The following is a 27,852-nucleotide window of genomic DNA, read 5'->3' as shown; positions in this document are numbered from 1 at the left end:
GATGAATAAATAAGACATTGTGTTTGGTTTCATGGACCTTACAGACTAAAAAGGATCTCATCAAGCTAAAATTACACTGCTGCCATAAAATTATGTTTTCATTTATTCACTCAATCAGAAATATTTATTGACTACATACTACATATCATGCTTTGTGTTAAGAGGAGGAAATAAAATGGTGAGCAAAACCAGATATGATTCCTGCCTACAAGGAATTTACAGTCTCATGAGGAAGATATTAAGTAATTACATGCACACATGGTGCTATGAGAGCCTACGTACGGGGACACCTGCTTCATTAGATTAGGTGATTCTTGCTTGAGGAAGTACCACTTAAACTGAGATGTTAAGGATAAATAGGAGTTAACTAGGCAATGAGGGGAGGGAAGAACATTCCAGGAAACTCAAACAGCATGTGAGAAGATCCTGTTGTAGAAGGAAAGATGGTGAGCAGGAAGGACTTGGCAAGAGGCCAGTGTGGCTGGAGAGCTGGGAATAATAAGAGACAATGATAGTGCTGGTGACCTCACACGGTTATGAAGATCTGTGATTAGATGACGTATGTGCAAGCACGAGGCTGGGCCTCCTTTGCGCAGTCCTATTCCCAATTTTAAGAGCCAGGAGCCTACTTTTTCCAGAGCCTGTTCTAAGGTTCCATTGCCTTCTTCATCTGCCTGGGGCATCATGTGCATTCTTTTAAAGGCAATATCTCACTTTTCTCAGGTTTCGGGTATCTTTCCCTTTGGAAATCTCTGTCCTACACCAGGCAGAGAAGCCCTGCAGGAGAAGGCACATCCATCACGCTCGGCCAGGGCCGGACCCGCCGCGGTGCCCGCCGGCCGCCTGCCCAGAGGCTAGGTCGCGGGGCGGCGGGACGAGCCAATCAGAAGAAGTTTGGCCCTCTGCAGTTTCCGTCCGCTCACTAGGAGGCGCTGCGGCGGCCGCGGCTGCTGCCGGGGCTGTGTCGGGCAGGGACGGTTGTGCTGGCGGCTGAGGCTCGTGGCCATGGAGTGGGGTTCGGAGTCGGCGGCTGTGAGACGGCACCGCGTCGGTGGGGAGCGCCGGGACGGCCCGGGGGCCACGCCGCCACCGGAGAGGGAGGCCCCGGCGCAGGCTTCCGTGGTGGACTCGTGCGGTGGCGGCGCAAGGACGCGGAAGCGGAGCGGGGTGGGGAGCGGCGCCGCGAGCCGGGGCGCCGGGAGCGGACTGTCTGAGGCGCGCGCCGCGCTGGGGCTGGCGCTTTACTTGCTCGCGTTGCGGACGCTCGTGCAGCTCTCGCTGCAGCAGCTCGTGCTGCGCGGGCCCCCTGGGCACCGCGGGGAGTTCGACGCGCGCCAAGCCAGGTACCGGCCGCTGCCTCCCGGCGGTGCGTCCCTCTGCGGCCCCTGCCAGGCCCGGGCACTGCACCTGCGTGCGCCCGCCCTGCGGGACCGCCCGGGCTCGCCGGCTCCGCCCGGCCGCACGTGGGGTCGGGTGGCCTTGCGCGTCCCTCTTCTGGAGTCCCAATTTACACGACTCGGGGCTTGCGTGGTCCACTGTTAAGCTCGTGGTGCAGATGGAGGTGGCCAGGGGAATTGCGCCTGCTTTTCCACCCTCTTTTTTTCCATCCTCTTTCTGCCACACCTGCAGATGGTTGGTTGGTAGTCGTCCCCCATTTTCTGGAGCAACTTCCACTTTTTACTAGTCATCCTGCTTTCCAAATGAAATGAAGAGTGAAATTTGTGTACTTAGACCATTTTATAAATTCGGTTTTTGGGGGAGATGTCGGAAGGGGATAATGCAGTGGTCTAACTTTTTGAGGGTCACAGTCCTGAAACCTGGAAGTTATGGAGGCTCCCCTGGAAGACCGCACGTTCAAAATTTTACAGTTTCAGAAGTGCTCAGATTCCTGGAGCTTGTCCTTGGGCCCCTGGTGTGTAAGGTTTCTTTTTTTTCAATTAAAAAAAAAAAGACCCATAAGTATGCTAGGAAAGGTGATTAAGTCAAAGGTCTTGTAACCAAAGTGTGTCAAAGCTCATAAAATCATAAGCAGAGCATTCAACAGCCACCGTTTTAAAAACTTTTTCTTTTGAGTACAAAGTGCTGGAAGCTTATTTTCTTAAGGACTTTCTGGAATACACCTCCCCCACCCTCTTTTTTCCTCTCTTGGAATGCAGTGAAAAGACAAAAAATTTTGTTTGTTTTAGGGGTAGAGTTGGTTTTGGCCTAAATTGAAGTTATGAGGCCTTGTGTGCGTACTAGGAGGGCTAAGTCCATTCTTGACAATCAAGTTTTTCTTCGCTTATCTCACCTCTTGACTTAATTGTCTTTGTTCGCTGGTTTCTGCTACTTAGAATCAGCAACCCAGAATCAGTAACCCTCCAGAGTGTGGCACAGTGGAGTTGTATGCTGTCCTATCTAGCCTTCAGCAGTTACACATTTTGAATGGAATCCCTGGTCTTTGTATTGATTGGATATGGGGATTGGGAGAATTTGGGAGTAGGGTGGGTGGAGAAAACCGAAGGGATAAACTCATAGGAGGCAAAGTAAAATGATGGAAGTTAACAAGTGATTTTCACAGGGTACCTGAAATATTAAATGGCAGCCTTTTTTATGTGAGAAGTCAACTTGTTTTTTTGGGGAAAGGGGGAATGTAGTGGAAAAGTTGCTCTGTGCTGAGTGGTAAGCCTAGCACGTCTTGTCATCATCATTCTTTTGGTTGCTTCTAGGGATTATCTTGAACACATAACATCCATTGGCCCCAGGACTACAGGAAGTCCAGAAAATGAAATTCTGACGGTGCGTTACCTTTTGGAACAGATTAAATTGATTGAAGTTCAAAGCAACAGCCTTCACAAGATTTCAGTAGATGTACAGCGGCCCACAGGCTCCTTTAGCATTGACTTCTTGGGAGGTTTTACAAGCTACTATGACAATATCACCAACGTTGTGGTAAAGCTGGAGCCCAGAGATGGAGCCCAGCATGCTGTCCTGGCTAACTGTCATTTTGACTCAGTGGCAAACTCACCAGGTAGGTACCTATTTTTCAGTCATTTTGATGTCACAGCCCAGAAAGCTCATTAACTTGAAGCTGCCTAGGCACCTGTGGGGCACCATTTTCTTGGACAGACCTTTTTTCATTGTGATGGAAGGCAGGATAATTAGAATAGTATCATTTAGTTTAAGATCTAACTCCTCACTCTTCTCTTAAGTGCTTTATTTATTGTGTAAACATTAGTGCCAGCAGCCCAGTGACAGGACAGGGAGTGATTCTGGTTGACTAAAACAGTTTTATCGGTGTTACCAGGAGGTGTCCATGAGTCCTGGAGTTAGGTTCTGCCACTTCAAGTGTTTACTCAGCTAGGTATTGTAGTAGGCTTTGGGGTACAGGATAAAGGAACAGTCCTTGCCTTCAGGGGACGCAGAGTTTGGAGAACATCTCTCCTAGCAGTTTCTGTCGATCTGTGAAGTGAGAATTTTGGTCTACTGGGGATGCTGTACTGTTAGAGTACTTCATTAATCCATAAATCTTGCTCTGAAAATACTTCGACAAAATAGAATATTTGATGTTTAGGACAGTGTGTGACACAATAAATATTTATTGAATGAATGAGAATCTCCTCAATTGAACTTCCATTTTTAAAAATAAGACTCATCAGAATGTTGTTTTCAGTAGTTAAAGAAAGAGATTGTAAGTAGGGAGGAATAGAAAAGAGTAGCATTTTACAATGGAATCATAGCATTTTAGAGGTAGATGAGACCTGGGATGGCATCTGGTTCAACCTCCTCATTGACACAGCAATAAACTTAGCTGATCACCACTGATCAGAGACAGAGGTGGGACCACGTGCTGGGTTTCCTGGCCAGTCGGTTCTTTCAGCTACATTTGAAAGGATGGAGAGTAATAGAGTATAGTTAATGCTCCCTTTGGCAAACTACTTAACTTCTTCTTTCCTCAGTTTCTGGTCTGTGAAATGGAGATAATAATAGTACTGTCCTAATGGCATTGTTTAGAGGATTGAATGAGCATTAAATACAAGTAAAGCACTAGAATAGTGTCTGGCACAAAAAATTCTTTTTTTTTTTTTTTTTGCGATTGTTATTTAATATTAATATTTCCAGATTGCTTAAATTTATAGCAGGCCCAATATGAACATCTAGAGTTATACAAAATATAAAACTTATTTGCTTGATAAAATGATATATACTAGGAAATCTTTAATCAGAAAGCTTGCCCGTTGCATTCAGAATGTAACATGCTTTTTCAAAAATCAGTATTCACACATCTGTTTTATAAAGTCAGAAATACCTTTGTGTGTGTTGGGGAAACCAGAGATCTTTTATGCCTATTTCAAAGTGGTAATAAAATGTGTTGCCCTGTGCCCACTGTTACGATGCTTAAATTCTCAGAAGGGAAAAATTAACACCAAGGTTTTTTAAGAGTGTTATATAAGAAAGATGTATATACAAATATCAGAAATGTAGTGCCAGATGTTACAAGCCACATATATGGAATCCAATAATGAAAGGATGGCATTTCTGTGGGTGTTTGGAACCCATTTTTAACTAAAATTTTATAAGAATACCTATACCAACAATCTCAAGGAAATTTCTGGGGCCGGCCCCATGGCTTGGCGGTTAAATGCGCGTGCTCTGCTACTGGCGGCCCGGGTTTGGATCCCAGGCGCACACCGACGCACTGCTTCTCCGGCCATGCTGAGGCTGCGTCCCACATACAGCAACTAGCAGGATGTGCAACTATGATATACAACTATCTACTGGGGGCTTTGGGGAGAAAAAGGAGGAGGATTGGCAATAGATGTTAGCTCAGGGCCGGTCTTCCTCAGCAAAAAGAGGATTGGCATGGATGTTAGCTCAGGGCTGATCTTCCTCACACACACAAAAAAAAATCAAGGAAATTTCTGTCAATAATAAATTGTTAAAAATAGTTAAAAAACACACTCATGAAAAGGATTTATCACCTAAATCCTTTTAGTGGATGAACTAATTGACATTTGGGGGGGATGGCCCAGTGGCGAAAGCGGTTAAGTGCGTGCGCTCCGCTTCAGCGGCCCGGGGTTTGCCGGTTCGGATCCCTGGCGCACACCGACACACCACATGTCAGGCCATACTGTGGCAGGTGTCCCACATAAAGTGGAGGAAGATGGGCATGGGTGTTAGCCCAGGGCCAGTCTTCCTCAGCAAAAAGAGGAGGATTGGCAGATCTTGGCTCAGGGCCGATCTTCCTCAGAAAAAAAAAAAAGTAAAAAAAAAAAAAAAAGAAATTTGGGTACTTTTTAAAAGTTCTTCTTGGCAATGTATCTGGAACTCAGGAACTGATACCAGTTAGAAGTAATGTTACCCAGAGAAAGGCTTTAAGATCTTGGGTTTGCTGCGTGGTTCCAGGTTGTTGGTAGAAGAGATGTAGAGTTATTTTACGTGTGGTTTCAATTTCAGGGTTAATTCTAAATGGAAAGGGATGTCGGTTAACCACCCAGCCCTTAGACATACTGTCCTCTAACTTTCCTTCACTTTTTTAATGATATTTGACTCTTCTTTAGTTTTGTTCTCAGACACCAGAACCATTAAAATGAAGGAAGATAAATGGACAGTTTAACTTTTTAATCAACCCTATTTAGATGTATCTCAGTTTCCCTCTTACTTTGAATAAAGAAAAATTTTGTTTTCTTTTTGTTTTTTATTAAATTTTATTTATTTATTTATTTTTCCCCCAAAGCCCCAGTGGATAGTTGTAAGTCATAGCTGCACATCCTTCTAGTTGCTGTATGTGGGACTCGGCCTCAGCATGGCCGGAGAAGCGGTACATCAGTGCGAGCCTGGGATCCGAACTCGGGCTGCCAGTAGCCGAGCGCGAGCTCTTAACTGCTAAGCCACGGGGCCGGCCCTTCTTTTTGTTTTAAAGTAACTCAGAGTCTTCAAGTTAAAAACCATTAATTTCATTTGGTTCCTGGAAGGGGGCACTTTTTACTAATAGCTACATATACTTCCTGCTTGATGATAATTAGATAATTATTACTTTGTTTTACTTTGATTAAAATACAATCCAGTAATCACTACCAAGACAATTATAGCTAATAAGTAGTTACTTCCTGGGTAGGAATGGGGTCTGGAATTTAACAGCACCAATATAAGCATTTTGGCTGGCTGCAGAGCCTTCCTTAAGTTTGCAAAGAGAAGGAAAAACTAACATTGAATGTGGACCACATTATCTTGTAATCCTCACAACATACCTGTGAAGTAGGTATCATTAGCCTGCCTTCTAGACCAGGAAATTGTAGGGTAAATGACAGAGCTAGAATTTACTTCCAAGTCTTGGTTACTCTAAAACCCATGCTAAACTCTGTAGCACCCTGCCTCACACTGTGTAAACTGAGAAATGCAATTGCTTCGGTTATTACTGTGCCTCTTTACCTTGATGACTCTTTGAAGTTTTTATTATGGAAAATTTCAAATATATACAAAAACAGAATGTTTAATGAACCTGAGTGTACCTATCACCCAGCTTCAACAGTCTGATCTTGTTTCTTTACCCAACCTGGGCAACTCTTGATTATCTTGAAGCATATTTCAGCTGTATTGTTTTCTCCATATATATTTCAGTCTATATCACTGAAAGATAAGGCTCTTTTTTGACATGTTCATAATATCATGAATTACCTCCCCTAAAAAACAATAATTCCTCAATATCATCAAATATCTGATCAGTTCCTTTAACTGCTCTTACAGGGCTTTAAAAAAAATCAAGGCACTAAAGTCATCTATATAATCACCTTTAATAAATATGTAAAGTTTCAGAATCAAGGAGAAGTTAAGTGATTTGATGAGGTCCTCTACTTTATCAGTGCTGGGACCAGGGATAATACTTAGGTCATTAGTCTCTTTTCCTGTGTCTTATTAGATTTGGGGTCGTCTTTGTAGTTTTTCATCACATGATCCCCTTGGAGAAACCTTAAAAAATGCTACACCATCCAAACTGACCGCTCTGTAAATGCGGAGCGATCAGCAGCTTTTATGATTTTGGCAGGAAAATAAGCAGGAAAGGAGTGGATGGCAGTGGGAGATGATATAGGAAGCTGTGAACATCAGAAGTGAGAGTATTACAGAGGATGTGCAATAAGGATAAGGAATGAAACAAATTGCCTTGTGTTGATGAAAATGCCAGTTTTCAGTATTAATTTAGGTCCCATCTGGTTGATTGTTCAACAAATATTAATTGAGCGACTGCTCTTGGCTAGGCATGGTTCTAGACGTTGAGAGTAAGTCAGCAAGCAAACCAGACAAAGATCCCCGCCCTCATGGAGTTTACCACTGGTGAGTGTAATTGTAACCTGATAACAGACCTATGCGTCTGGTCTTAACAGCTACTGTGATGCTTCCTTGATGAGAACACCTCATTCCTAGCCATGATGGTTCATACTGTAAAGGTTTTAATATCTGAGAAGCAAATCTTTTTTTCTGATTTAAAGGTGCCAGTGATGATGCAGTTAGCTGTTCGGTGATGCTGGAAGTCCTTCATGTCTTGTCAACATCTTCAGAAGCCTTACATCATGCTGTCATATTTCTCTTTAATGGTGCTGAGGAAAATGTCTTGCAAGTGAGATTTTACTGTTTTAAATACTAGGCTTGTATAATAATAATAATAATAATAGCTAACACGCATTTTGAGTATTCGTTTGAGTAGTATCATAAAATGACATGCAAAAGAAGTATTGTACCTGGTAGTACTTTAAAAATTCCATAGCCAGTTATGTACACATGTTCACTATTTGAAAACTCAGCTTAGATCAGATCATCTTGTCAGTGTTGGATTCATAAAAGGATTTTGTGAGGGCATAATTATTCACCTCAGGTTTTCTTTGACATTGGAGTTTCAGAGATGTTTTGAGGCAGGCGCACAGCATGAATACTGACCCATACAGATCATCCCTTCCCTTCTCCTATTCTTTTGCCCTTTCTTTTGCACAGCCTCACATTTACTACGGATATTGTTTGGCATCACTCATGGAAATCAGGCTGCCTCCTGTGACAGTGACTTTCCACTCAGCAAACTGCACACAGCCATTATGCATAGAGAGAGAAACAGATAGATGTCTTTAGATACTGCCTTTGAAAAAATGATCATTTTCCTATTCTTCCCCTTATCAACGTAGACATTCTGTCTTTAAAATAAGTAAAATAAAGACTGATAATTTAAGATTGTTTAACCTATGCTTGTTTTCTTTCCTTCTCATTCAGGCCAGTCATGGTTTCATTACTCAGCACCCTTGGGCCAGCTTGATTCGTGCATTTATTAACTTGGAGGCAGCAGGTGTAGGAGGAAAAGAACTTGTGTTCCAAACAGGTACGTGAGGCTGTATTTTATGTTTTAGTGTAACTGCATTGTATACTTTAATGCAATTCTTATTTTTGTCAAAGTGGAAATTTTTTGAACATAAGTAATCTCTCTAATGAACATTCTTTTTAAAGCATGAAATAGTTTGTAAAAGTTTTTAACAAAATAACATTAATAGCACCTGTGATATGATTTATTATAAGAACTATAGATTTGGTGTTTATCCCTTTGGTGTTTATCCCATTTCTGGCTCACAGCTCCTAAGACCCTTGGAATTTCCCAAGTGTTGAGAGTGATATAGGTGTCTTGTTTATGTTAATGAAGGTGACTTTTGGACCCCACCCAAGAGTGGGGGCTGGTTGCCAGGAGAACCAGCCAGGGGATCAGATGACTGGAACTTTCAATTCCACCCAGTGATTTCCAGGGAGGGCGAGGGGCTTGAGGTTGAATCAGTTGGCAATGGCCAGTGATGTAGTCAGTCATGACCATGGAATGAAGCCCCAATAAAAACCCAAAAGGACAACTCATCACCCCTGTTTTGGAGAGCTTCTGGATTGGTGAGCACATGGAGGTGCTGGGAGGCGGCGTATCCAGAGAGGGCGTGGAAGCTCCGCACCCCTTCCTCCATACTTGCGCTATGCATTTCTTCCATCTGGCTGTTCCTGAGTTATATCCTTTTATAATAAACTGGTGATTTAATAAGTAAAATGTGAGTTCCGTGAGCTGTTCTAGAAAATTCATCAAACCCAAGGAGGGGGTTGTGGGAGCTTTTGATTTGTAGCCCATCAGTCAGAAGTACAGGTAATAACCTGGACTTAAACAGTGGGTGTCTAAAGTGGAGGGCGGCCTTGTGGGACTGAGTCCTTTATCTGTGGAATCGGATTCTATCTTCAAGTAGACCGAGTCAGAATTGAGTTGAATTCTTGGACGCCTTGCTGGGCCAGGAACCCTTTGCAGTGCCTAACACTTGTATAGCGCTTATTATATGCCAGGTGTTGTTCAAAACATTTTATATACTATTTTAAGTCACTTAATCCTCACAACAACATGAGGGGTAAGTACTGTCATGACCCTTACTTTACAGGTGAGAAAACTGAGGCAAGAGAGATTATAACTTGCCTAAGGTTTCATGGTTGGTAAATGGCACAGCGGGATTTGAACCTGGGCAGTCCACATTCAGAGCTCTTGTTCTTAACCACTAACCAGATTATTGTATAGGTGGTGAACTTTCTTTTATCCATTATGGGTGATTATGATATAAATAATATTAAATGACAGTCGTTTCATGAATTAAAATGAGAAAATGTACCTGTAGTTTAAGGACTTTAAATTTATCTATTGAATTAATTTGAATGTCATAAAAATCCAGTAATACTTAATCAGCCAGAGAAACAGTTTAATTTTATGATTAAACTTTTCTAAGGATAACAAGAGTAAGTTAATAAGTATCAGTTGTCACCTTTTTAAGCAGAATTCAAAGCTCAGATTTGTTCAGTCAGGGTGAACTAAAATCTGATGTTGGAAGTTCCATGCCATTTCCCTGCTCTGTTAGAGATTTGGGTAATGCATTTTAGCCAGAGATGTAGCATTTGCTTGAAGTTTTATAATGAGTGTGTTTGCGGCATGACATGGGCTGGGAGAAGTTAGTAAGATGATACAGAACTTGTTTTTTAGCCTCCTTTATGGATGTGGTACTGTTGGTTATGAAGATACAGTAAGTGCTAAGTATGTCTTTATAACCTAAACAGTATCGTATTTTAGTAGTTTCCATCCAAGTTATTTTAAACTTTGCCCTTCAAAATGGAGGTGTATTTTACGTCAGCTAAACCTTTGAGAATCTCAAAGTCATGAGGTCAGAAGCGAGATTCTACTTTCTTTTTAACTCTCAACCTTTCTGCTTACTCTTCATCTAACTAGTGAGAAGCTGGTATCTAATATCTATAGGAGTAAGTAGATGCCACACTATTATCCATTTCCCTCTAATTCTTGGATTCAGTCAGGATCGGAGGAACACTTAATATAACAAGCACCAGATCAAAAAGCAGCAAAAGAAAATTCTGTAAGCCAAGAGGACACTGTCTTTCTTTCCTCTGGTGAAAATGTCAGGGTTCCACATGGGGGGGAGTATATATTAAATGCCTTCATATCCATGCTTTTAATTTATCACGGCACCCTACCCCTGCGACCCAGAGAAAAATCAGTCATAAGGTGTAGTCTGTATCTTTCTTGATTTTTTTCTGTGTGTATATCAATGCATACATATTCTATGCATATATATTAATATATTTTACATATATATAGTCCAGAGAGGTTAAAACACATCTACCTAGGGTTAGTGAGGTCTTGTCCAAGTCAATTCCTTTATAAACAGTTTATTGAGTAGTCACTTTCACTAGGTCGGACTAACTTACAGTCTATGCTCTTTTTACTAAATGTAGATCGTTTTACATAAAAATTCTACAATTGCATACATTTTTAGACATAATTGCATTATCTGAAAGGATATAAACAAACTGTATAGTAACAGTCACTGCTGGATGGTGAGTGTTGGCTGGCGGAGCTGTGGTGGCTGTGACTGGAGTGGAAGAAGGGGCAAAATGTGAAAAACCAGTTTGAACTGTCCATTGCTTCATGAATTTAAAACCAGAATTGTCATTACTGCTTTACTTATACTCTTTATAGTTTTCAGTATTGTTAAAGCAAAAATTTAATAATAGAGCAGAAACAGATTTGTTACTAGTTAGCAATATATATACAATTTAAATGTTTTAGTCATTCTAAATAAAATCCCCACATTTCAAAATTAATTTTTTATGGAGGGGGCATCCTACAAAAGATTTGGAGAGAATGTTTCCCCGTTTTTCTAAGTTTTTATACAATGTTTTCCCTCTTAGTTTTGGTAGCTAAACCACACCCGACAGCTTTCCAGGTGCTTTCTGATGTTCCGGTACCCGTCCCAGTATCTCTCTCACTTCCAGCTAGAAGACGAGCTTTCTTATGGGGATGGCTTTCAGAAAGCTGGTTAGTGTTGCTTCCATGTTTCACTAAAAGGATAAAGGCCTCCTGGATTTGGAGTTCGGCTTGCGAGTGTACGCTAGATTGCTGTGTCCTGGGTTTCTTCAGCAGTTCCTTTTTTTCCTTTGCAAGTAGCACTTGTCCTGTCCTGGAAACTTTTCGGTTAAGACAGGTTGTACTCTCTAGTGCTCCATTGTCATTTTTAGAGAGAGACATTCATTGGTTTTTAGTGACTAGAATAATCATTACTACCTAGTTTTTTAAAAGGCCAGGATGCATGAAAGAATGACTTGATTTAACAGACTAATGATTCATATCATGAGTCAAGAAGGCTTGATTTAATAATTTTGAAGGTATTATAAAATCCATTATTTTAAAATTTAAACAGATTAAACCAGTAATATATCTTGCTTGTAAAAAGTTCAGCCACTCCCAGCCTTGAGTAGAAGAAAGCCCATAAGCAAAGGGGTCACGGAATCCTTTTTTTCTCTTGTGAAAAATATCCCTGGCCCTGTAATCCTACCACCCAGAGCAAACTAGTGTTATAGTTTAGTCTCGACCCTTCTGGAATTTTTTCTATACATATACATAAAATATATTAATTTTTTATATTAATAAAAAAACATATACGTGTGTGTGTATATATATGTGTATATATATATCTTATAAAAATGGGATCCTACTCTATCTACTATTTTGTAACCTGCTTGGGATTGTATTCTTCTTTTAAAAATTACAGCTTTATTGAGATATAATCCACATACCCTACAATTCACTCATTTGAAGTGTAAAATTCAGTGGTTTTTAGATATATTCACAGAGTTGTGCAGTCATCACTACAATCAATTTTAGGGGTTTCCATGCTCATTACCAGTCTGGCTTCTTTCACTTTGTATATTTTTTGAGATTCATGTATGTTGTAGCATGTATCAGTATTTCATTCTTTTTTATGGCTGAATTATATTCTGTTGTATGGATATACTGCATTTTGTTGATCCATTCATTGGTTGATGGACATTTGAATTGTTTCCACTTTGAGGCTATTATGAATAATGCTGCTTTGAACATTTGTGCCTAAGTCTTTGTGTAGACATATATTTTCATTTCTTTTGGGTGGATACCTAGGAGTAGAATTCCTGGGTCATTGGTAAATTTAACTTTTTAAAAAACTGCAAAACTAAACGGTTAAGTTTTATTTTAGAAGAAATGTAAATTCAAATAACAGTAAGAATTTTTTATATTAGATTTGCAAAGAGTAAGTGGAATGATAATGCCTAGTGCTGATGAATTTAGAGGAACAGGCATTTTCATACACTGTTGGTGGAAGTGTAGATTGATGCAGTTTTGGGTCAGTTTGGCTATATGTACCACTTTAAAAAATGTGCAGACCTCTCTGTCCAGCAGGTCCACTTGTAGGAATTTATTCTATGCAAATAGTTGCACATAAGCACATAGATCTAAGTACTGCATAGTCTTGGCTTTTTTATAAGAGTAAAAAATGGAAAACACTTTCCAGGTCCATACATAGGAGACTTGTTATATTGATGGTGACTTAAACATTTTTTTCTTTCTTTCATCATTAATTTTTCCCTCCCTGTGCTTTTTCTCTCTTCTTAAAGAAAACCACTTTTGACCCCCCCCCCTTACCCTCCACTACTGCTCATTTCTCTGTTCCCATCTATTGAAAGTTCCTCAAGAGAGTGTAATTCCTTTGCTTCTGTTCTTGAACCAGTTGTAGTTAGCTTTAAATTTGTTCTTGTAAAAGTCACGTTGCTGAATTCAGTGGTCAGTTCTCAGGCCTCATCTGACTTGGCTCCCATAACAATATTCACTGCTCTCAGTCTCCTTTATTAGTTCCTCTTTTTTTTTGTTGTTTCTTCTGGATGTTGATGCCACCACCTAAAGTTAGAAGGAAGTAGAGCAGTGGGAATGATGCTGTTTGACTAAGTTAGGTCTGCCTTTACTGGACTTTCAGGGAACTTTGACTTTTCATTCTTGACACTGAGATCTGCCTCCCCTCAACGTCACACATGCCCATACCCTTTGTGTTAAGAAAGATGGGGCTCATTCTTTAAGAAGAAATGGATGCACAAGAAACTGGAAGCGTCATAGCATTTAGATGATGGCAGGAGAAAGAATGTAAAGTGAAAATATTTCTGTATCTGCCTCCCACCTTTCTCTATGAGATAATTAAGGGCTTTCTGGGGGAGGCAGGATAGGGTCTGTGATTAAGAGCACAGGCTCTATAGTCAGATGGCCTAAGTTCAAGTCTCAGGTGAAGCGCACCCTAGGCCTGCAGCCTTGGACAAGTCACAAAACTGCTCCATGCTTCAGTTCCTCATGTGTAAGAATGGGGTACTATTAGTACCTACCTCTTAGGGTTAATAATCACTGAGGGAAATCCTCAAGTCTGTAATTTCTTGTCTAAGGTCTCCCTTTGTTTATATCATGGAGAGTGTCTTACTCAGAAACTGATCTGCCTTCCCCATCCCAGTCCTCCCAGCCTTCCTTTTTACACCAAAACTTGACCTGTAGGCCTCAGTGGATAATCAGTGAGAGGCTGGAGTAGGGCTGGAGCACTAGCATGCAGCAGTGGGATCTATAACGGGTTAAAGGCCAGGTAGCAGATATTTAAAACTGTAAATCTCTTTCCTGCTGATGGATCTTATATTTTTCTCAAGTTTTTTTTTATGGTGCAATGCATAAAATGAACTTAAAATTTTATCTTTAGGTATCTTTATTTCATCTTTTATTGTAATGTAAGAAAAGCACACAGCTCTTGAGTGTTCAGCCTAATGAATTTTTACAAACTGAATATAATCATGTAACCAGAACCCAGATCAAGATCAAGATTGCCAGCACTCCAGAAGCCTCCCTTGTGGCCCTTCCCAGTTATTCCTCTCTCAAAAGGTTACCACTATTCTGACTTATGTCTTGATAGATTTAATTTTGCTTGTATTTGAACTTTCTATAAATCGACTCATAAACTATGTTTTCCTTTGTGTATGGCTTTTGTTCACTCAACATTATGTCTGTAAGATTCATCTATGTTGTGTTTAGTAGTAGTTCTTTTTCATTGCTGAATAATATTCCATTGACAAGAATATCCATTCTACTGGTGACGTTAGATTGTTTCTAGGTTTTGGCTCTTAAGAATGATGCTGTTATGAACATTTTTGTAAATGCCTTTTGGTACATATGTATGTGTATGCACATTTCTGAGTGGAATTACTGAGTCATAAGGTGTGCATATGTTCAGCTTTGGTGGATACTTTTGGTAGATAAATGCCGTACTTAGATACAAAAATCCTAAATAAAATATTAGCAAACTGAATCCAGCAATGTGTGTGTGTGTGTGTGTGTGTGTGTGTATGTGTATGTAAATATGTAAATGTATATATACACAAAAAAAGATAAGGCTTTATAATCAAGTTGAGCTTATTCCAAGAATACAAGATTTTTTTTTTTTTAAGTTTCAAGTGTACAATATAATGATTCAGTATTTGTATATACAGTCATGTGCCATATAACATTTTGGTCAGTGATGGACTACATATACGATGGTGGTCCCATAAGATTATAATGGAGCTGAAAAATTCCTATCACCTAGTGATGTGGTAATGTTATAGTGCAACGCATTACTCACGTGTTTGTGGTGATGGTGTAAACAAACCTGCGCTGCTGGTTGTAAAAAGTGTAGCACATATAATTATGTACAGTACGTAGTACTTGATAATGATAATAAACGACTATGTTACTGGTTTGTGTATTTACTATACTATACTTTTAATTGTTATTTTATTTTTTTTGTGAGGGAGATCGGCCCTGAGCTAACATCTGCCAATCCTCCTCTTTTTTGTTGAGGAAGACTGGCCCTGAGCTAACATCCGTGCCCATCTTCCTCCACTTTATATGGGACGCCTCCACAGCATGGCTTGACAAACGGTGCGTCGGTGTGCGCCCGGGATCCAAACCTGTGAATCCCGGGCCGCCGCAGCGGAGCGCGCGCACTTAACCGCTTGCGCCACTGGGCCGGCCCCTAATTGTTATCTTAGATTGTACTCTTTCTATTTAAAAAAAAGAAGTTTACTGTAAAACAGTATGCTGGGTTATGCTGGCAGCAGCCTCACACATCTCGTGCTTACCACCTCTCTTGATTGCATCATTTTGTCTTGTGCTTGATTTAATCTTGTGTTGTTTTGTTCATGATGGCCCCTAAGCATATAAAATCCACGGGTAATGTTAAGAGCATATAAAATCCACGGGTAATGTTAAGAAACGAAATTAAAAGTGATTAAGGATTATGAAGGTGGAAAATCAGTGATGGTTATTGCTTGGCAGTCAGGCATGTCCCATTCTCCCGTAGCTACGATCTTGAAGAACAAGAACAAAGTGACAGAAGCTGTTAGGGATCAGCTTCATTGAAGGCAATGAGTAACAAAAATTGAGACAGGCCTATATCAGACATGGAGAAACTTCTAATGACCTGGATTGAAGACCAGACACAGAAGCATATCCCTCTCAGCACCGTGATGATCATGGCCAAAGCAAAAAGTTTGTGTTGTTGAAAGAGAAGACTGGACCCAACTACAATGTTGAATTTACTGCTAGCTCTTAGTTGGTTTAAATGATTCAAGAATCGTTATTCATTACATAACGTGAAAGTGAGGGGTGAGTCTGCGAGTGTTGATGTGAAGGCAGCTGAAGAATTTTTGGAAACTCTAGATAAGCTGATTGTGGAGGAAGATTATTGCCAGAGCAAATATTCATTATGGATGAAACCTACCTGTTCTGGAAACGGATGCCTGAAAGGACTTGTATACATAAGGAGGCCAAGTTAATGCCAGGTTTCAAGGCTTTTAAGGACAGGATAACAGTCTTGCTTGGGGGCAGTGTTGCAGGCTACAGATTGAAACTGTGATCTGGCACAGTGAGAACCCCAGGGCCTTCAAGCATATCATTAAGCACGTGCTGCCAGTGTACCACAGGAGTAAAAAGAAGTCATGGATGACCCAGCTCCTCTTCCAAGATGCCCTCCTGAATTGTTGTGCCAGTGAAATGGAGAAGTACTCTTTGGAGAATAACATACTTTTCAAGATTTTGCTTATTGTTGATAATGCTCCCAGATATCCTGCTTTTATTGGTGATCTTCATTCCAATATTGAAGGAATATTTGTCTTTCCAAACACCACCTCTTTGATCCAGCCAATGGACCAAGGAGTTATAGTAGCTTTTAAGACCTACTACCTGAGGGGGACGTTTGCCCAGGCTATTGCTGCAACTGAAGAAACACTGAGAAGACACTGATGCAATTCTGGAAGGATTACAACATCTTTGACTGCATCGAGAACCTTGCTTGGGCTTGGGATGATGTCACCAAGGAGTGTATGAATGGCATCTGGAAGAAGACACTCAAGAGGTTTGTCCATGACTTCAAAGGATTTGCCAAGGATGAGGAGGTTGCAAAAATCAGCAAGGCTGTGGTTGAGATGGCAAACAACTTTAACCTGGGTGTGGATGAGGATGACATTGAGGAGCTCCTAGAGATGGTTCCTGAGGAATTGACTAATGAGGAGTTGTTGAAATTGGAATAGGAACGCATAGCTGAACAGGAGGCAAGAGAAAAGGAAACTGCAGGAGAAGAAAAAGAAGAACCCTCAAGAAAATTCACAGTGAAGGGTTTAGCAGAAGCTTTTGCAGACCTCAACAAGCTCCTTAAAGAGTTTGAAAGGTTTTCATTAATAGAGAGGAATGTTCATGGTGCATTATCTGCTTACAAGCAAATCTGTGGTAGCAAAAAGAAAGAAACCAAGCAAACCACCATGGACATATTTCTGCAAAGAAGAGTCTCAGGCAGATTCTTTAAGAGATATTCCAGAAGAAGGGATTGTTATAGGAAATGACAGCTCCATGCATGTTATTGTCCCTGAAGACCTTTCAGTGGGACAAGACGTGGAGGTGGAAGACAGTGATATTGATGATCCTGACCCTGTCTAGGCCTAGGCTAATATATGTGTTTGTCTTACTTTTTAATAGAAAAGTTTAAGAAGTAAAATAAATAATTTTTTAGTAGGAAAAAGCTTATAGAGTAAGGGTTTGAAGAAAAAATATTTTTGTACAGCTGTACAATGTGTTTGTATTTTAAGCTATTACAAAAGGAATCAAGAAGTTAAAAAAAGTTTATAAAGTAAAAAGGTTACAGTAAACTAAGGTTAATATATTACTGAAGAAAGAAAAATATTTTTTTAGTAAATTTAGTGTGGCCTGAGTGTACAGTGTTTATAAAGTCTACAGCAGTGTACAGTAATGTCCTAGGCCTTCACATCACTCACCACTCACTCGCTGACAGAGCAACTTTCAGTCCTGCAAGCTCCATTCATGTAAGTGTCCTATACAAGTGTACCATTTTTTATCTTTTATATTGTATTTTGACTGTACCTTTTCTATGTTTAGATATTTTTAGATACACAAATACTTACAGTTGTGTTAACAGTTGCCTACAGCATTCAGTACAGTAACATACTGTACAGGTTTGCAGCCCAGGAGCAATAGCCTATACCATATAGCCTAGGTGTGTAATAGGCTATACCATCTAGGTTTGTGTAAGTACACTCTATGATGTTCGAATAACGATGAAATCGCCTGACGACGCGTTTCTCAGAACTTATCTCCATCGTTGTGACGCGTGACCGTATTGCAAAGTGATCACCACGGTAAGTCTAGTTAACATCTGTCACTATACATAGTTAACAATTTTTTTCTTGTGTTACGAACTTTCAGGATCTACTTTCTTAGTAACTTTCAAATGTACAATACAGTATTATTAACTATAGTCACCATGCTATACTCCTCAGGACTTACTTATTTTATAACTGGAAGTTTGTACCTTTTAACTACTTTCACCCGTTTCACACACCCCCTACCCCCTGCCTCTGGGAACCACCAATCTGTTCTCATACTGTATCTGTGAGTTTGAGTTTTGTTTTGTTTTTTAGATTTGACATATAGGCGAGATCATATAGTATTTGTTTTTCTCTGTCTGACTTATTTCACTTAGCATAATGCCCTCAAGGTCTATCTGTGTTGTCACAAATGGCAAGATTTCCGTTTTTTTTTTTTTTTTTTGTGAGGAAGATTGGCTCTGAGCTAACGTCTGTCCAGTTTTCCTCTACTTAGTATATGGGACACCACTACAGCATGGCTTGATGAATGGTATGTAGGTCTGCACCCAGGATCCGAATTTGAACTCCAGGCCACTGAAATGGAGTGCGCGAACTTAATCACTACGCCACCAGGCTGGCCCTGAGATTTCCTTCTTTTTTTATGGCCAAATAATACTCCATTCTGTATACATACCACATTTTCTTTATCTATTCAATTGATGGACACTTAGGTTGCTTCCATGTCTTGGCTGTTGTAATTAATGCTGCGGTGAACGTGGGGGTGCAGATAAAACTTTTTGAGTTCAGTGTTTTTGTTTCCTTTGGATAAATAGCCAGAAGTGGAATTGCTGGATCATATGGTAGTTATATTTTTAATTTTTTGAGGAACCTCCATATTGTCTTCCGTAGTGACTGGACCATTTTACATTCCCACCAACAGTGCACAAGGGTTCCCTTTTCTCCACATCCTTGCCAATACTTGTTATTTCTTGTCTTTTTTGTAATAGCCATTCTGACACATATGAGGTGATAATCTCATTGTGGTTTTTATTTGCATTTCCCTGATGATTAATGACGTTGAGCACTTTTTCATGTACCTGTTGGCCATCTGTGTGTCTTCTCTGCAAAAATGTCTATTTCTGAATAGAAATAGACTCCGCCCATTTTTTAATTGGATTGTTTTTTTGCTATTGAGCTGTATGAGTTCTTTATATATTTTGGATATTAATCCTTTATCAGATACACGATTTGCAAGTATTTTCTCCGGTTCAGTAGGTTGCCTTTTCATTTTGTTGATGGTTTCCTTTGCTGTGGAGAAGCTTTTTAGTTTGATTTATTCCTATTTATTTGTTTTTGCTTTTGTTGCCTCTTCTTTGGTATCAAATCCAAAAACTCATTGCCAAGACCTATGTCAAGGAACTTACTGCCTATGTTTTCTTCTAAGAGTTTTATGGTTTCATATTTTATGTTCAAATCTTTAATCCACTTTAAGTTAATTTTTGTGTATGGTGTTAGGTAGTGGTCCAGTTTCATTCTTTTGCATGTGGCTGTCCAGTTTTCCCAACATGGTTTTGAAGAGACCGTCCTTTCCCCATTGTATATTCTTGGCTTCTTTGTCAAAAATTAGCTGTCCGTATATTGTATGGGTTTATTTCTGGGCTTGCTGTTCTGTTCCTTTGATCTATGTGTCTGTTTTTATGCCAATACATACTGTTTTGATTATTATAGCTTTGTAATAAAGTTTGAAATCAGGAAGCGTGATGCCTCCAGCTTTGTTCCTCCTTCTCAAGATTGCTTTGGCTATTCAGGATCTTTTGTGATTCCATACAAATTTTAGGGTTGTTTGTTCCATTTCTGTGAATAATGCCATTGGAATTTTGATAGGAATTGCATCGAATCTATAGATTGCTTTTGGGTAGTATGGACATTTTAACAATGTTAATTCTTCCAATCTATGAGCACAGAATATTGTTCCATTTATTTATGTCATCTTTAATTTCTCTCATCAGTGTCTTAGAGTTTTCAGTGTACAGTTCTTTCACCTCATGGGTTCAGTTTATTCATAGATATTTTATTCTTTTTGATGCAGTTGTAAATGGAATTGTTTTCTTAATTTCTCTTTTTGAAAATTCATTATTAGTGTATAGAAATGCAACTAATTTTTGTATATTAATTTTATATCCTCCAACTGTACTGAATGGTAAATGAAGATAGTCGAATATTTGAAAATCAATTTATGTAATTCACTACATTATCAGAATAAAGGAGAAAAACCATCTGAATTGATAATCTCAATATAATTATCACAGAAGAGAGAGAACAAGTATATATTTCTTCATAATAGTACATTTATCATGCTCAAAAAATATGCCATTATCAAGAAGATGTGGTATATATATACAATGGAATACTACTCAGCCGTAAGAAAAAGACAAAATTGTCCCATTTGCAGGCAACATGGATGGGCCTGGAGGGTATTATGTTAAGTGAAATAAGCCAGAAAGAGAAAGACAAACACTGTATGTTCTCACTCATATGTGGCATATAAACCAACACAGGGACAGAGAAAACTGTATTGTGGTTACCGGGGGCAATGGGGGTAGGGGGTGGGCACAGGGGTGAAGGGAGACATGTATATGGTGATGGACAAACAAAAATGTACAACCCAAAATTTCACAATGTTATAAACTATTAAAACATCAATAAAAAAATATGCCATTAATATAAAACTATTAGCTAATAAACAGTACATATTCAGATTTTTCCAGTTGTTCTAATAATGTAACTATTTTTGTTTTATTTTTTAATCTAAGTTCCAATCCAGGATCAAACATAGCATTTAATTGTCATGTTTTATTAGATATATCACAATCATTATATAACACACATAGAAAAAATATAAAAGTGTAAACTTAATTATTGTAAGGTGGATACCCCTCTAACCCCCACTCATGAAAGAGGATAGGCTCGAGCCATGCTTTCCCAGAAGTTTTCCACATGCTCCTTCTCAAATAGAACCCCCTCCCTCTCATCTGAGTAACCATTATCCTGATTTTTATGACACTTTCTTTCCTTTATAGTTTAGCTTTACCTGTTTTTCAATACGGTTTTAATAATATCTTAATAGTATAATTTTATTTATGTATGTATGTATGTATTTATTTAATTTTTGTGAGGAAGATCGGCCCTGAGCTAACATCTGCCAGTCCTATTTTTGCTGAGGAAGACTGGCCCTGGGCTAACATCCACGCCCATCTTCCTCCACTTTATATGGGACGCTGCCACAGCATGGCTTGCCAGGCGGTGCGTTGGTGCGCGCCTGGGATCCGAACCGGCAAACCCCAGGCTGCCGCAGCAGAGCAGGCGCACTCAACTGCTTGCGCCACTGGGCCGGCCCCAATAGTATAATTTTAATTATTAATATCTAATTGTAATAGTAATATTTTAATAATATTTTAACATGGTAAGGTTTAGTAATTTGTGTTTCCCCACCATTGTTTTTCTTTTTCCTTTTACGTTTGTGTCCTCAGCACATCACATTAGGAGGCCTGTAAATGTCTGTCTGATTACTGATGATATTAACTTTTGATCTTTAATTATGGCATTTGCCAGGTTTTTCTACTTTGTAAAGTTACTGTTTTCCGCTTTGTAATAGGTACTTTGAGACTCCGTAAATCTTTTGTTTCTCATAAAACTTTGATCCTAGTTTTCGAGCTCTTCTTCCATCTATAGTTAATATTTGGAATTCTGCTAGAAGGAAGGTTTTGTATTCTCCTTTATTTGAGTATCTATTTCAGCATTTCCTGTATTTTTATTTTATTCTATGGGTTATGTATTCTGTTACTATCATTTTGATGTGTGAATTGTCCCAGTTTAGGCGAGCGGCAGCCCCTTCAACTTGTGCCTGAGTCCTTTTCATGTTCCTTTGAGCACTTTCTGGCACAAAATGTTCCACCTTATCTTGTACTTTCCTAGCTCTGGATCTGGAATTAACTGTTTCTCTGAGGAGACCTGGTCCTTTTAGTGGATAATTGTATTTAGAAGCAAAGATCTTGGTGCTAAGTATGTTTTTTCTTTATGTTTATCCTGTTTGGGGTTTGTAGAGCTTTTTGAATTCACAGCTTGATGTTTCCTGTGAATGTTGGAAAATTATTGGCCATCACCTCTTTAAACATTGCTTCTGGTCCATCTGTCTCTTTTGGGACTCCAGTTACTCACGTTAGGCCTTTTCACTGTATCCCGTATGTCTCTTCTACACATTTCTATATTTTTCCATCTTTTTCTTTTTGTGCTTTAATTTTGGTGATCTATAATCCTTTCTTCTGCTGTGTTTAACCTTGTATTAAACCATCTACTAAAATTCTTAACATGAGTTATTATGTTTTTCAGTTCTAGGGTTTCCATTTGACTCGTTTTTTAATAGATTGTACTTGTCTGGTGAAATTTTTGCTATTGTCTGTGTTTTGGGACATAGTAATCATAGTTATTTTAAAATCCGTGTCTGCTGACTCCAGTATCTGGGTCACCTGGGTGTCAGGTTTTATAGTGTTTCTCTACCCCTCCCCCTTTACTAGTCATTTTTTCTGTAGGAAAGCAATTTGATTATCTGTTTATAAAGTTATAAAAATGTTAATATTCTTAGTTTTCATGAAATATAATTACTTGATTTGTCTGCATCACTCAACTTCTTGCTAAATTTTGTTGTTAACAAATAACCCCTGAATCTCAGTGGGTTACAACAGTAAAGGCTTATTTCTTGCTCACATTACATTGTGGTTCCTGGATAACTGCAGTTATGTTCCATGGTTATTGTGTTCCATGTGTCTTACTTATTTTGGGATCCAGGCTGAAGAAGAAGCCCCCATAGAGGATGTATTGATCTCATGGCCAAAGTGAACGAGAGGGATGGACCATGTGATGTTTCCTAAAAGTCTTCTTGGTTGAGGTTCTTGTCTCTCCCATTCACAATCTATTGGCCAAAGCAATTCATGTGGCCAAGCCTGCAGGTAATAGGGTGAGGAAGTGTATGTGCTACTTCCACAGGGACACATTACAAGTTACATGAGAGGGAGGAGTGAATAATTGGGAACAATAATACAATTTATCTAACTATCCTAAAGAAAAAACTCCCACATTTGGAAAAAGCTGTATATGTATGAAGATGTTAATACAGAATTATTAATAATGGTAAAAGATTATAAGCATTAGTAATAAAGAACTTTACAGTATATTCAGTGAAATGTTATACAGTTATTAAAATGATCATTGTACTATCTAGCAACATAGGAAAATGCATTTAAGTGAAAGAGCAATGTACAGAGTATATATACTCTCTGAGTACAGCTATATACACACAATCATATATTTGTAAGAAAATTGAAGGTATGAAAATGATAGTTATCTTAGGATGATGGACTTACGAGTGATTTTTCATTTTTAAACTTAAACTTTTTACAGTGCTGTTATTCTATAATAAAAAGTAATTTTATGGGGGCCAGCCTGGTGACATAGTGGTTAAGTTTGCATGCTCCACTTCGGCAGCCCAAGGTTTGCAGGTTCGGATCCTGGGTGTGGACCTATGCACCACTTATCAAGCCATGCTGTGGCAGGCATCCCACTTATAAAGTAGAGGAAGATGAGCACGGATGTTAGCCCAGGCCAGTCTTCCTCAGCAAAAAGAGGAGGATTGGCAACAGATGTTAGCTCAGGGCTGATCTTCCTCACCAAAAAAAAAAAAATTTGCTGAAAGGTTACTTTTCATTCTGAAAGTTATACACATTATCAGAGAAATGTTGGGGGAAAAATACTAAAAAAATCAAACTCTGGGAGGCCGGCCTGGTGGTGTAGTGGTTGGCCTCGTGCACTCCGCTTTAGCGGCCTGGGGTTTGCGGGGTCGAATCCTGGGCATGGACCTACATACCACTCATCAAGCCATGTGTGGTGGCATCTCACATACAAAATAGAGGGAGATGGGCACAGATGTTAGCTCAGGGGTAATCTTCCTCAGCAAAAAGAGGAGGATTGGCAGCAGGTGTTAGCTCAGAGCCAGTCTTCCTCACTGAAAAAAAAAAAAAATCAAACTTTGGACTCGTCTCCCCAAATCACTGCAGTGACTGTTTTAGGTGTGTTAAAAAAATTAATATTTTTAAAAAATTAGCAGATTAACTTTGTATTGTATTGTCATGTTTCATTTCAGGTCCTGAAAATCCTTGGTTGGTCCAAGCTTATGTTTCAGCAGCTAAACACCCTTTTGCTTCTGTGGTGGCTCAGGAGGTTTTTCAGAGTGGAATCATTCCTTCAGATACTGACTTCCGTATCTACAGGGATTTTGGGAACATTCCAGGTATTTTGTTAATTGTTATGGGTTATAGTGTGACAGTGATTAATCAAAAGCGAATTATACTTTTTGGAAGTTTGTGAGTAAACAGCATTTTCTGAGAGCATATGCTCTGTCTGAGAGCAGTATATTCTGACTCACTGAAACTGAGTTCCTGATATTTTCCTTTTCTTTTAAACCCTAGTCTAATTTAAATGCTTGCCTTTGCTAAAACATGTCATCTTGCCCACAGTGTGACAGAACAGGGGAGAACTGTTTAGTACTTCATTCCCAAAAGATGGTAATAGTGCCTTCAGGGGTCTTTGACTTTCGCTGTTGTCTTGCTTTGCCAACTCCCTTGGCGGCTTGTACAGCTCATTTGAAGTAAAAATTTGACTCTGGCCTGGCAAGGATGTAGATGGCAAAGTTTTGATGACTTCTCAAGCTCAATGTTTCTGCTCCTTGCTGTGTGACTTGTAATGCCTCCCTGTGTAGTAGTATGCTTCCTCAGTCCCTATGAAGTGAATTATGTACCATAGCTATAGATTCTGGAAGAATTTGGAAGAGAATTTACATCATTCATTCATAAATGTGACAAAGCAATCATGCCACTGCTTTGACATTTTGTCTGTTAGGAATTTAATACATTGAACAAATAGGCATAAGCAAGGTTGATCTTTAAAACAAAATGACAATTTTTTTTTTCTTGTATGTCTTAGGAATAGACTTAGCTTTTATTGAGAATGGATACATTTATCACACCAAGTACGACACAGCAGACAGAATTCTAACAGATTCCATCCAGAGAGCAGGTTGGTATTCTAATTTAGACTTTTGATATATGGTAAGATGGAATATTAGGGATGACTTAAAATTTGTAAATAGCCTGTGTGGCCTGTGCATTAGAGAGGCAATGTATGGTGTGAATGGGCTGGGTTTTTGGAGTTAGAAGAGGATTTGAATTTTAGCTTTGAAATCTAGTTTAGCAATTAAGAACATAAGACTGTTTATTGCGAGGAATTTTAAAGGGAGAAGAAGCCAAGAGTCAGGGCTGTTCCGACAGTAATTTAAGTGGGGAATAATGAGGATCTGGACTGTGGTGTTGACAAAAGATAGAAACGAAAGAGGAGGGATGGAAAATTGGATACACTTTGAATGTAATTCAGCAAGACTTGACAGGTTAGATAAAGGGATGAATCAGATGGATGGCAGCAAAGAAGATTGCAAAGTATAAAGCCTAGCTGGCTGGGGAAAGATGATGCCCTTGACCACGATGGGGATGTTGGAAGGCCCTCATCCAGAGCAGTAATGGAGAGGAGCAGGAGACCGTGAACTCTTTCAGACATACTAGATGGAGGGGGTCTGTGAACAAACCAGATGAAAATGTAGATACAGTATTAGAGCTCCTGGCAGAACTGGGTGTATAGGTTTGGGAATTAAAGGCCTAGAGAAAACCACAGAAGTATGGAGAATGGAAATGTTTTTTGGAAGAGTGAAGCAAAGGTAGAGGACTAAACCTGAGCTTTGGGGAAAACACATTTTAAGGCAGACAGAGAAGCCAATGAAAGAAAGCCCGTGGTAAGACAGCATGATGTCTTAAGTGAAAAGAAGAGAGAGTCAAGGATGGGCTGAGGAGCAGGAAGCAATGCAAATGATTCAAGGCTTCTTAGTGATCCTTTGTTAAAGCTCAAACTCATTCATTGATTGAATGATATAACAGATATTTGTTATGGACCTCTGCTGTGCCAGGTTCTGCTTGATAATGACTGTCCCCGCTCTCCAGCTTCTCTCTCCTCATTCAGGACTTTTTTGCCTCTGTTTGGAACTTTCCTTCCTCAGGATCTTCATCTACACAGTTCTCTCAGTCTGGACAGTCTCCCCTGTTGTAGCTAGCTCCTGTTCATCTTTTAAGTATAAATATTGCTTCCTCGGGGCTGCTTCCCTAACTTCTTCTCAAACTCCATTAGTCTCCCATGATGTGTTCCCAGGGGACTCTTTTTATTTTTTTATTTTTTTTATTTTTTTTTAAAGATTTTATTTATTTTATTTTTCCCCCCAAAGCCCCAGTGGATAGTTGTATGTCGTAGCTGCACATCCTTCTAGTTGCTGTATGCGGGACTCAGCCTCAGGATGAACGGAGAAGCGGTGCCTCGATGCGCACCCGGGATCCGAACCCGGGCCACCAGCATCGCAGCGCGCGCACTTAACCACCAAGCCACAGGGCCGGCCCCCAGGGGACTCTTAATACCTCTCCTTATTAATTCTTTTTTAAAATTGAGATATAATTGACATTCCTTATTAATTATTATTTTTTTTTTGGTGAGGAAGATTAGCCCTGAGCTAACATCTCTTGCCAGTCCTCCTCTTTTTTTGCTGAGGAAGATTGGCCCTGGGCTAACATTTGTGCCCATCTTCCTCTACCCTACGGCACTGGGCCGGCGCCTCCTTATTAATTCTTTTTTTTTTTTTTTTTAAAGATTTTATTTATTTATTTTTCCCCCAAAGCCCCAGTACATAGTTGTCTGTCATAGCTGCACATCCTTCTAGTTGCTGTATGTGGGATGCGGCCTCAGCATGGCTGGAGGAGCGGTGCCTCCGTGCGCACCCGGGATCCGAACCTGGGCTGCCGGCAGCGGAGAGCACGCACTCAACCGCTAAGCCACGGGGCCGGCCCTCCTTATTAATTCTTAACACACATGTAATAACTTGTTCTGTGTTCTTGTGTCTGTGAGCTTCACGAGAGGCCTTTGTCTGTTGGTTCACCACTGAATTTCTGGTATCTAGAGCAGTGTCTGCTACGTTATCTATTAAATGAATAGGGACTAGGAAACAGCCTTTGGGTTTGTCAGCAGTGAGGGTACAGCTGATCAGAGAATAGTTTTAATAGAAGGAAAGGATGAAGACCAGTTGGCTGAGTTTCTAAGTGGAGAGGAAACAGAGTATGGGGCATGGACCTTATTTGAGAAATTTAGTAAGAAAAGTGGGAGAGCGGTAGGATGGTAGAAACTATTTTTGTTCACATTCTTTCTAGGTATTACTTCACTCAAACATTGGATAGTTTATTCAACTTTGTTATCTTCCTTTTCTTCACTAATAGGTGACAACATTTTAGCAGTTCTTAAATATCTAGCTACATCTGATATGTTGGCTTCTTCTTCTAAGTATCGACATGGAAACATGGTCTTCTTTGATGTGTTTGGCTTATTTGTCATTGCCTACCCCTCTCGTGTTGGCTCGATAATTAATTACATGGTGGTAATGGCTGTCGTTTTGTACCTGGGCAAAAAATTCTTGCAACCCAAACATAAGAGTAAGTATTTTCCTCTGAAACTGCAATACTGGCATGGGTATAGAATTTGCCTCAAGTTTCTAGTCAATTTACTTATATCTTTTCAAGAAGTTAAAAATCGTAGGAAAAATAACATTTGATTTATATTGTAAGATATTTCTAAATGAATATCAGATTAATATGCTCATCATACTTTTAGTCTTGGCAAAGTAGGCAATTTTTGTGTACGTATGTACTC

The 27,852-nt window shown here is 39.6% G+C and overlaps 1 protein-coding gene across 1 annotated transcript in view; it reads left to right on the top strand.

Moving 5' to 3' along the window:
• The first annotated feature begins 966 nt into the window (after window positions 1-966).
• The window catches only part of ERMP1 (endoplasmic reticulum metallopeptidase 1), a 53,702-nt gene continuing 26,816 nt past the window's right edge, over window positions 967-27,852 (top strand). Inside the window, exons 1-7 of the mRNA XM_004436817.3 lie at window positions 967-1,343; window positions 2,709-3,010; window positions 7,467-7,594; window positions 8,236-8,341; window positions 24,206-24,352; window positions 25,045-25,137; window positions 27,423-27,635. Of these exons, the coding sequence (XP_004436874.2) occupies window positions 1,006-1,343; window positions 2,709-3,010; window positions 7,467-7,594; window positions 8,236-8,341; window positions 24,206-24,352; window positions 25,045-25,137; window positions 27,423-27,635 (1,327 nt within the window). The 5' untranslated portion in view covers window positions 967-1,005. The remainder of the gene's footprint in view (window positions 1,344-2,708; window positions 3,011-7,466; window positions 7,595-8,235; window positions 8,342-24,205; window positions 24,353-25,044; window positions 25,138-27,422; window positions 27,636-27,852) is intronic.

This window comes from Ceratotherium simum, chromosome 20 (genome assembly GCF_057802395.1).
Source record: "Ceratotherium simum simum isolate JZ-2026a chromosome 20, ASM5780239v1, whole genome shotgun sequence".
In the NCBI taxonomy this organism is placed as follows: Eukaryota; Metazoa; Chordata; class Mammalia; order Perissodactyla; family Rhinocerotidae; genus Ceratotherium; species Ceratotherium simum.
The sequence above is the reverse complement of the archived record's forward strand: the minus strand, read 5'-3'. Positions and strand labels throughout refer to the sequence as shown.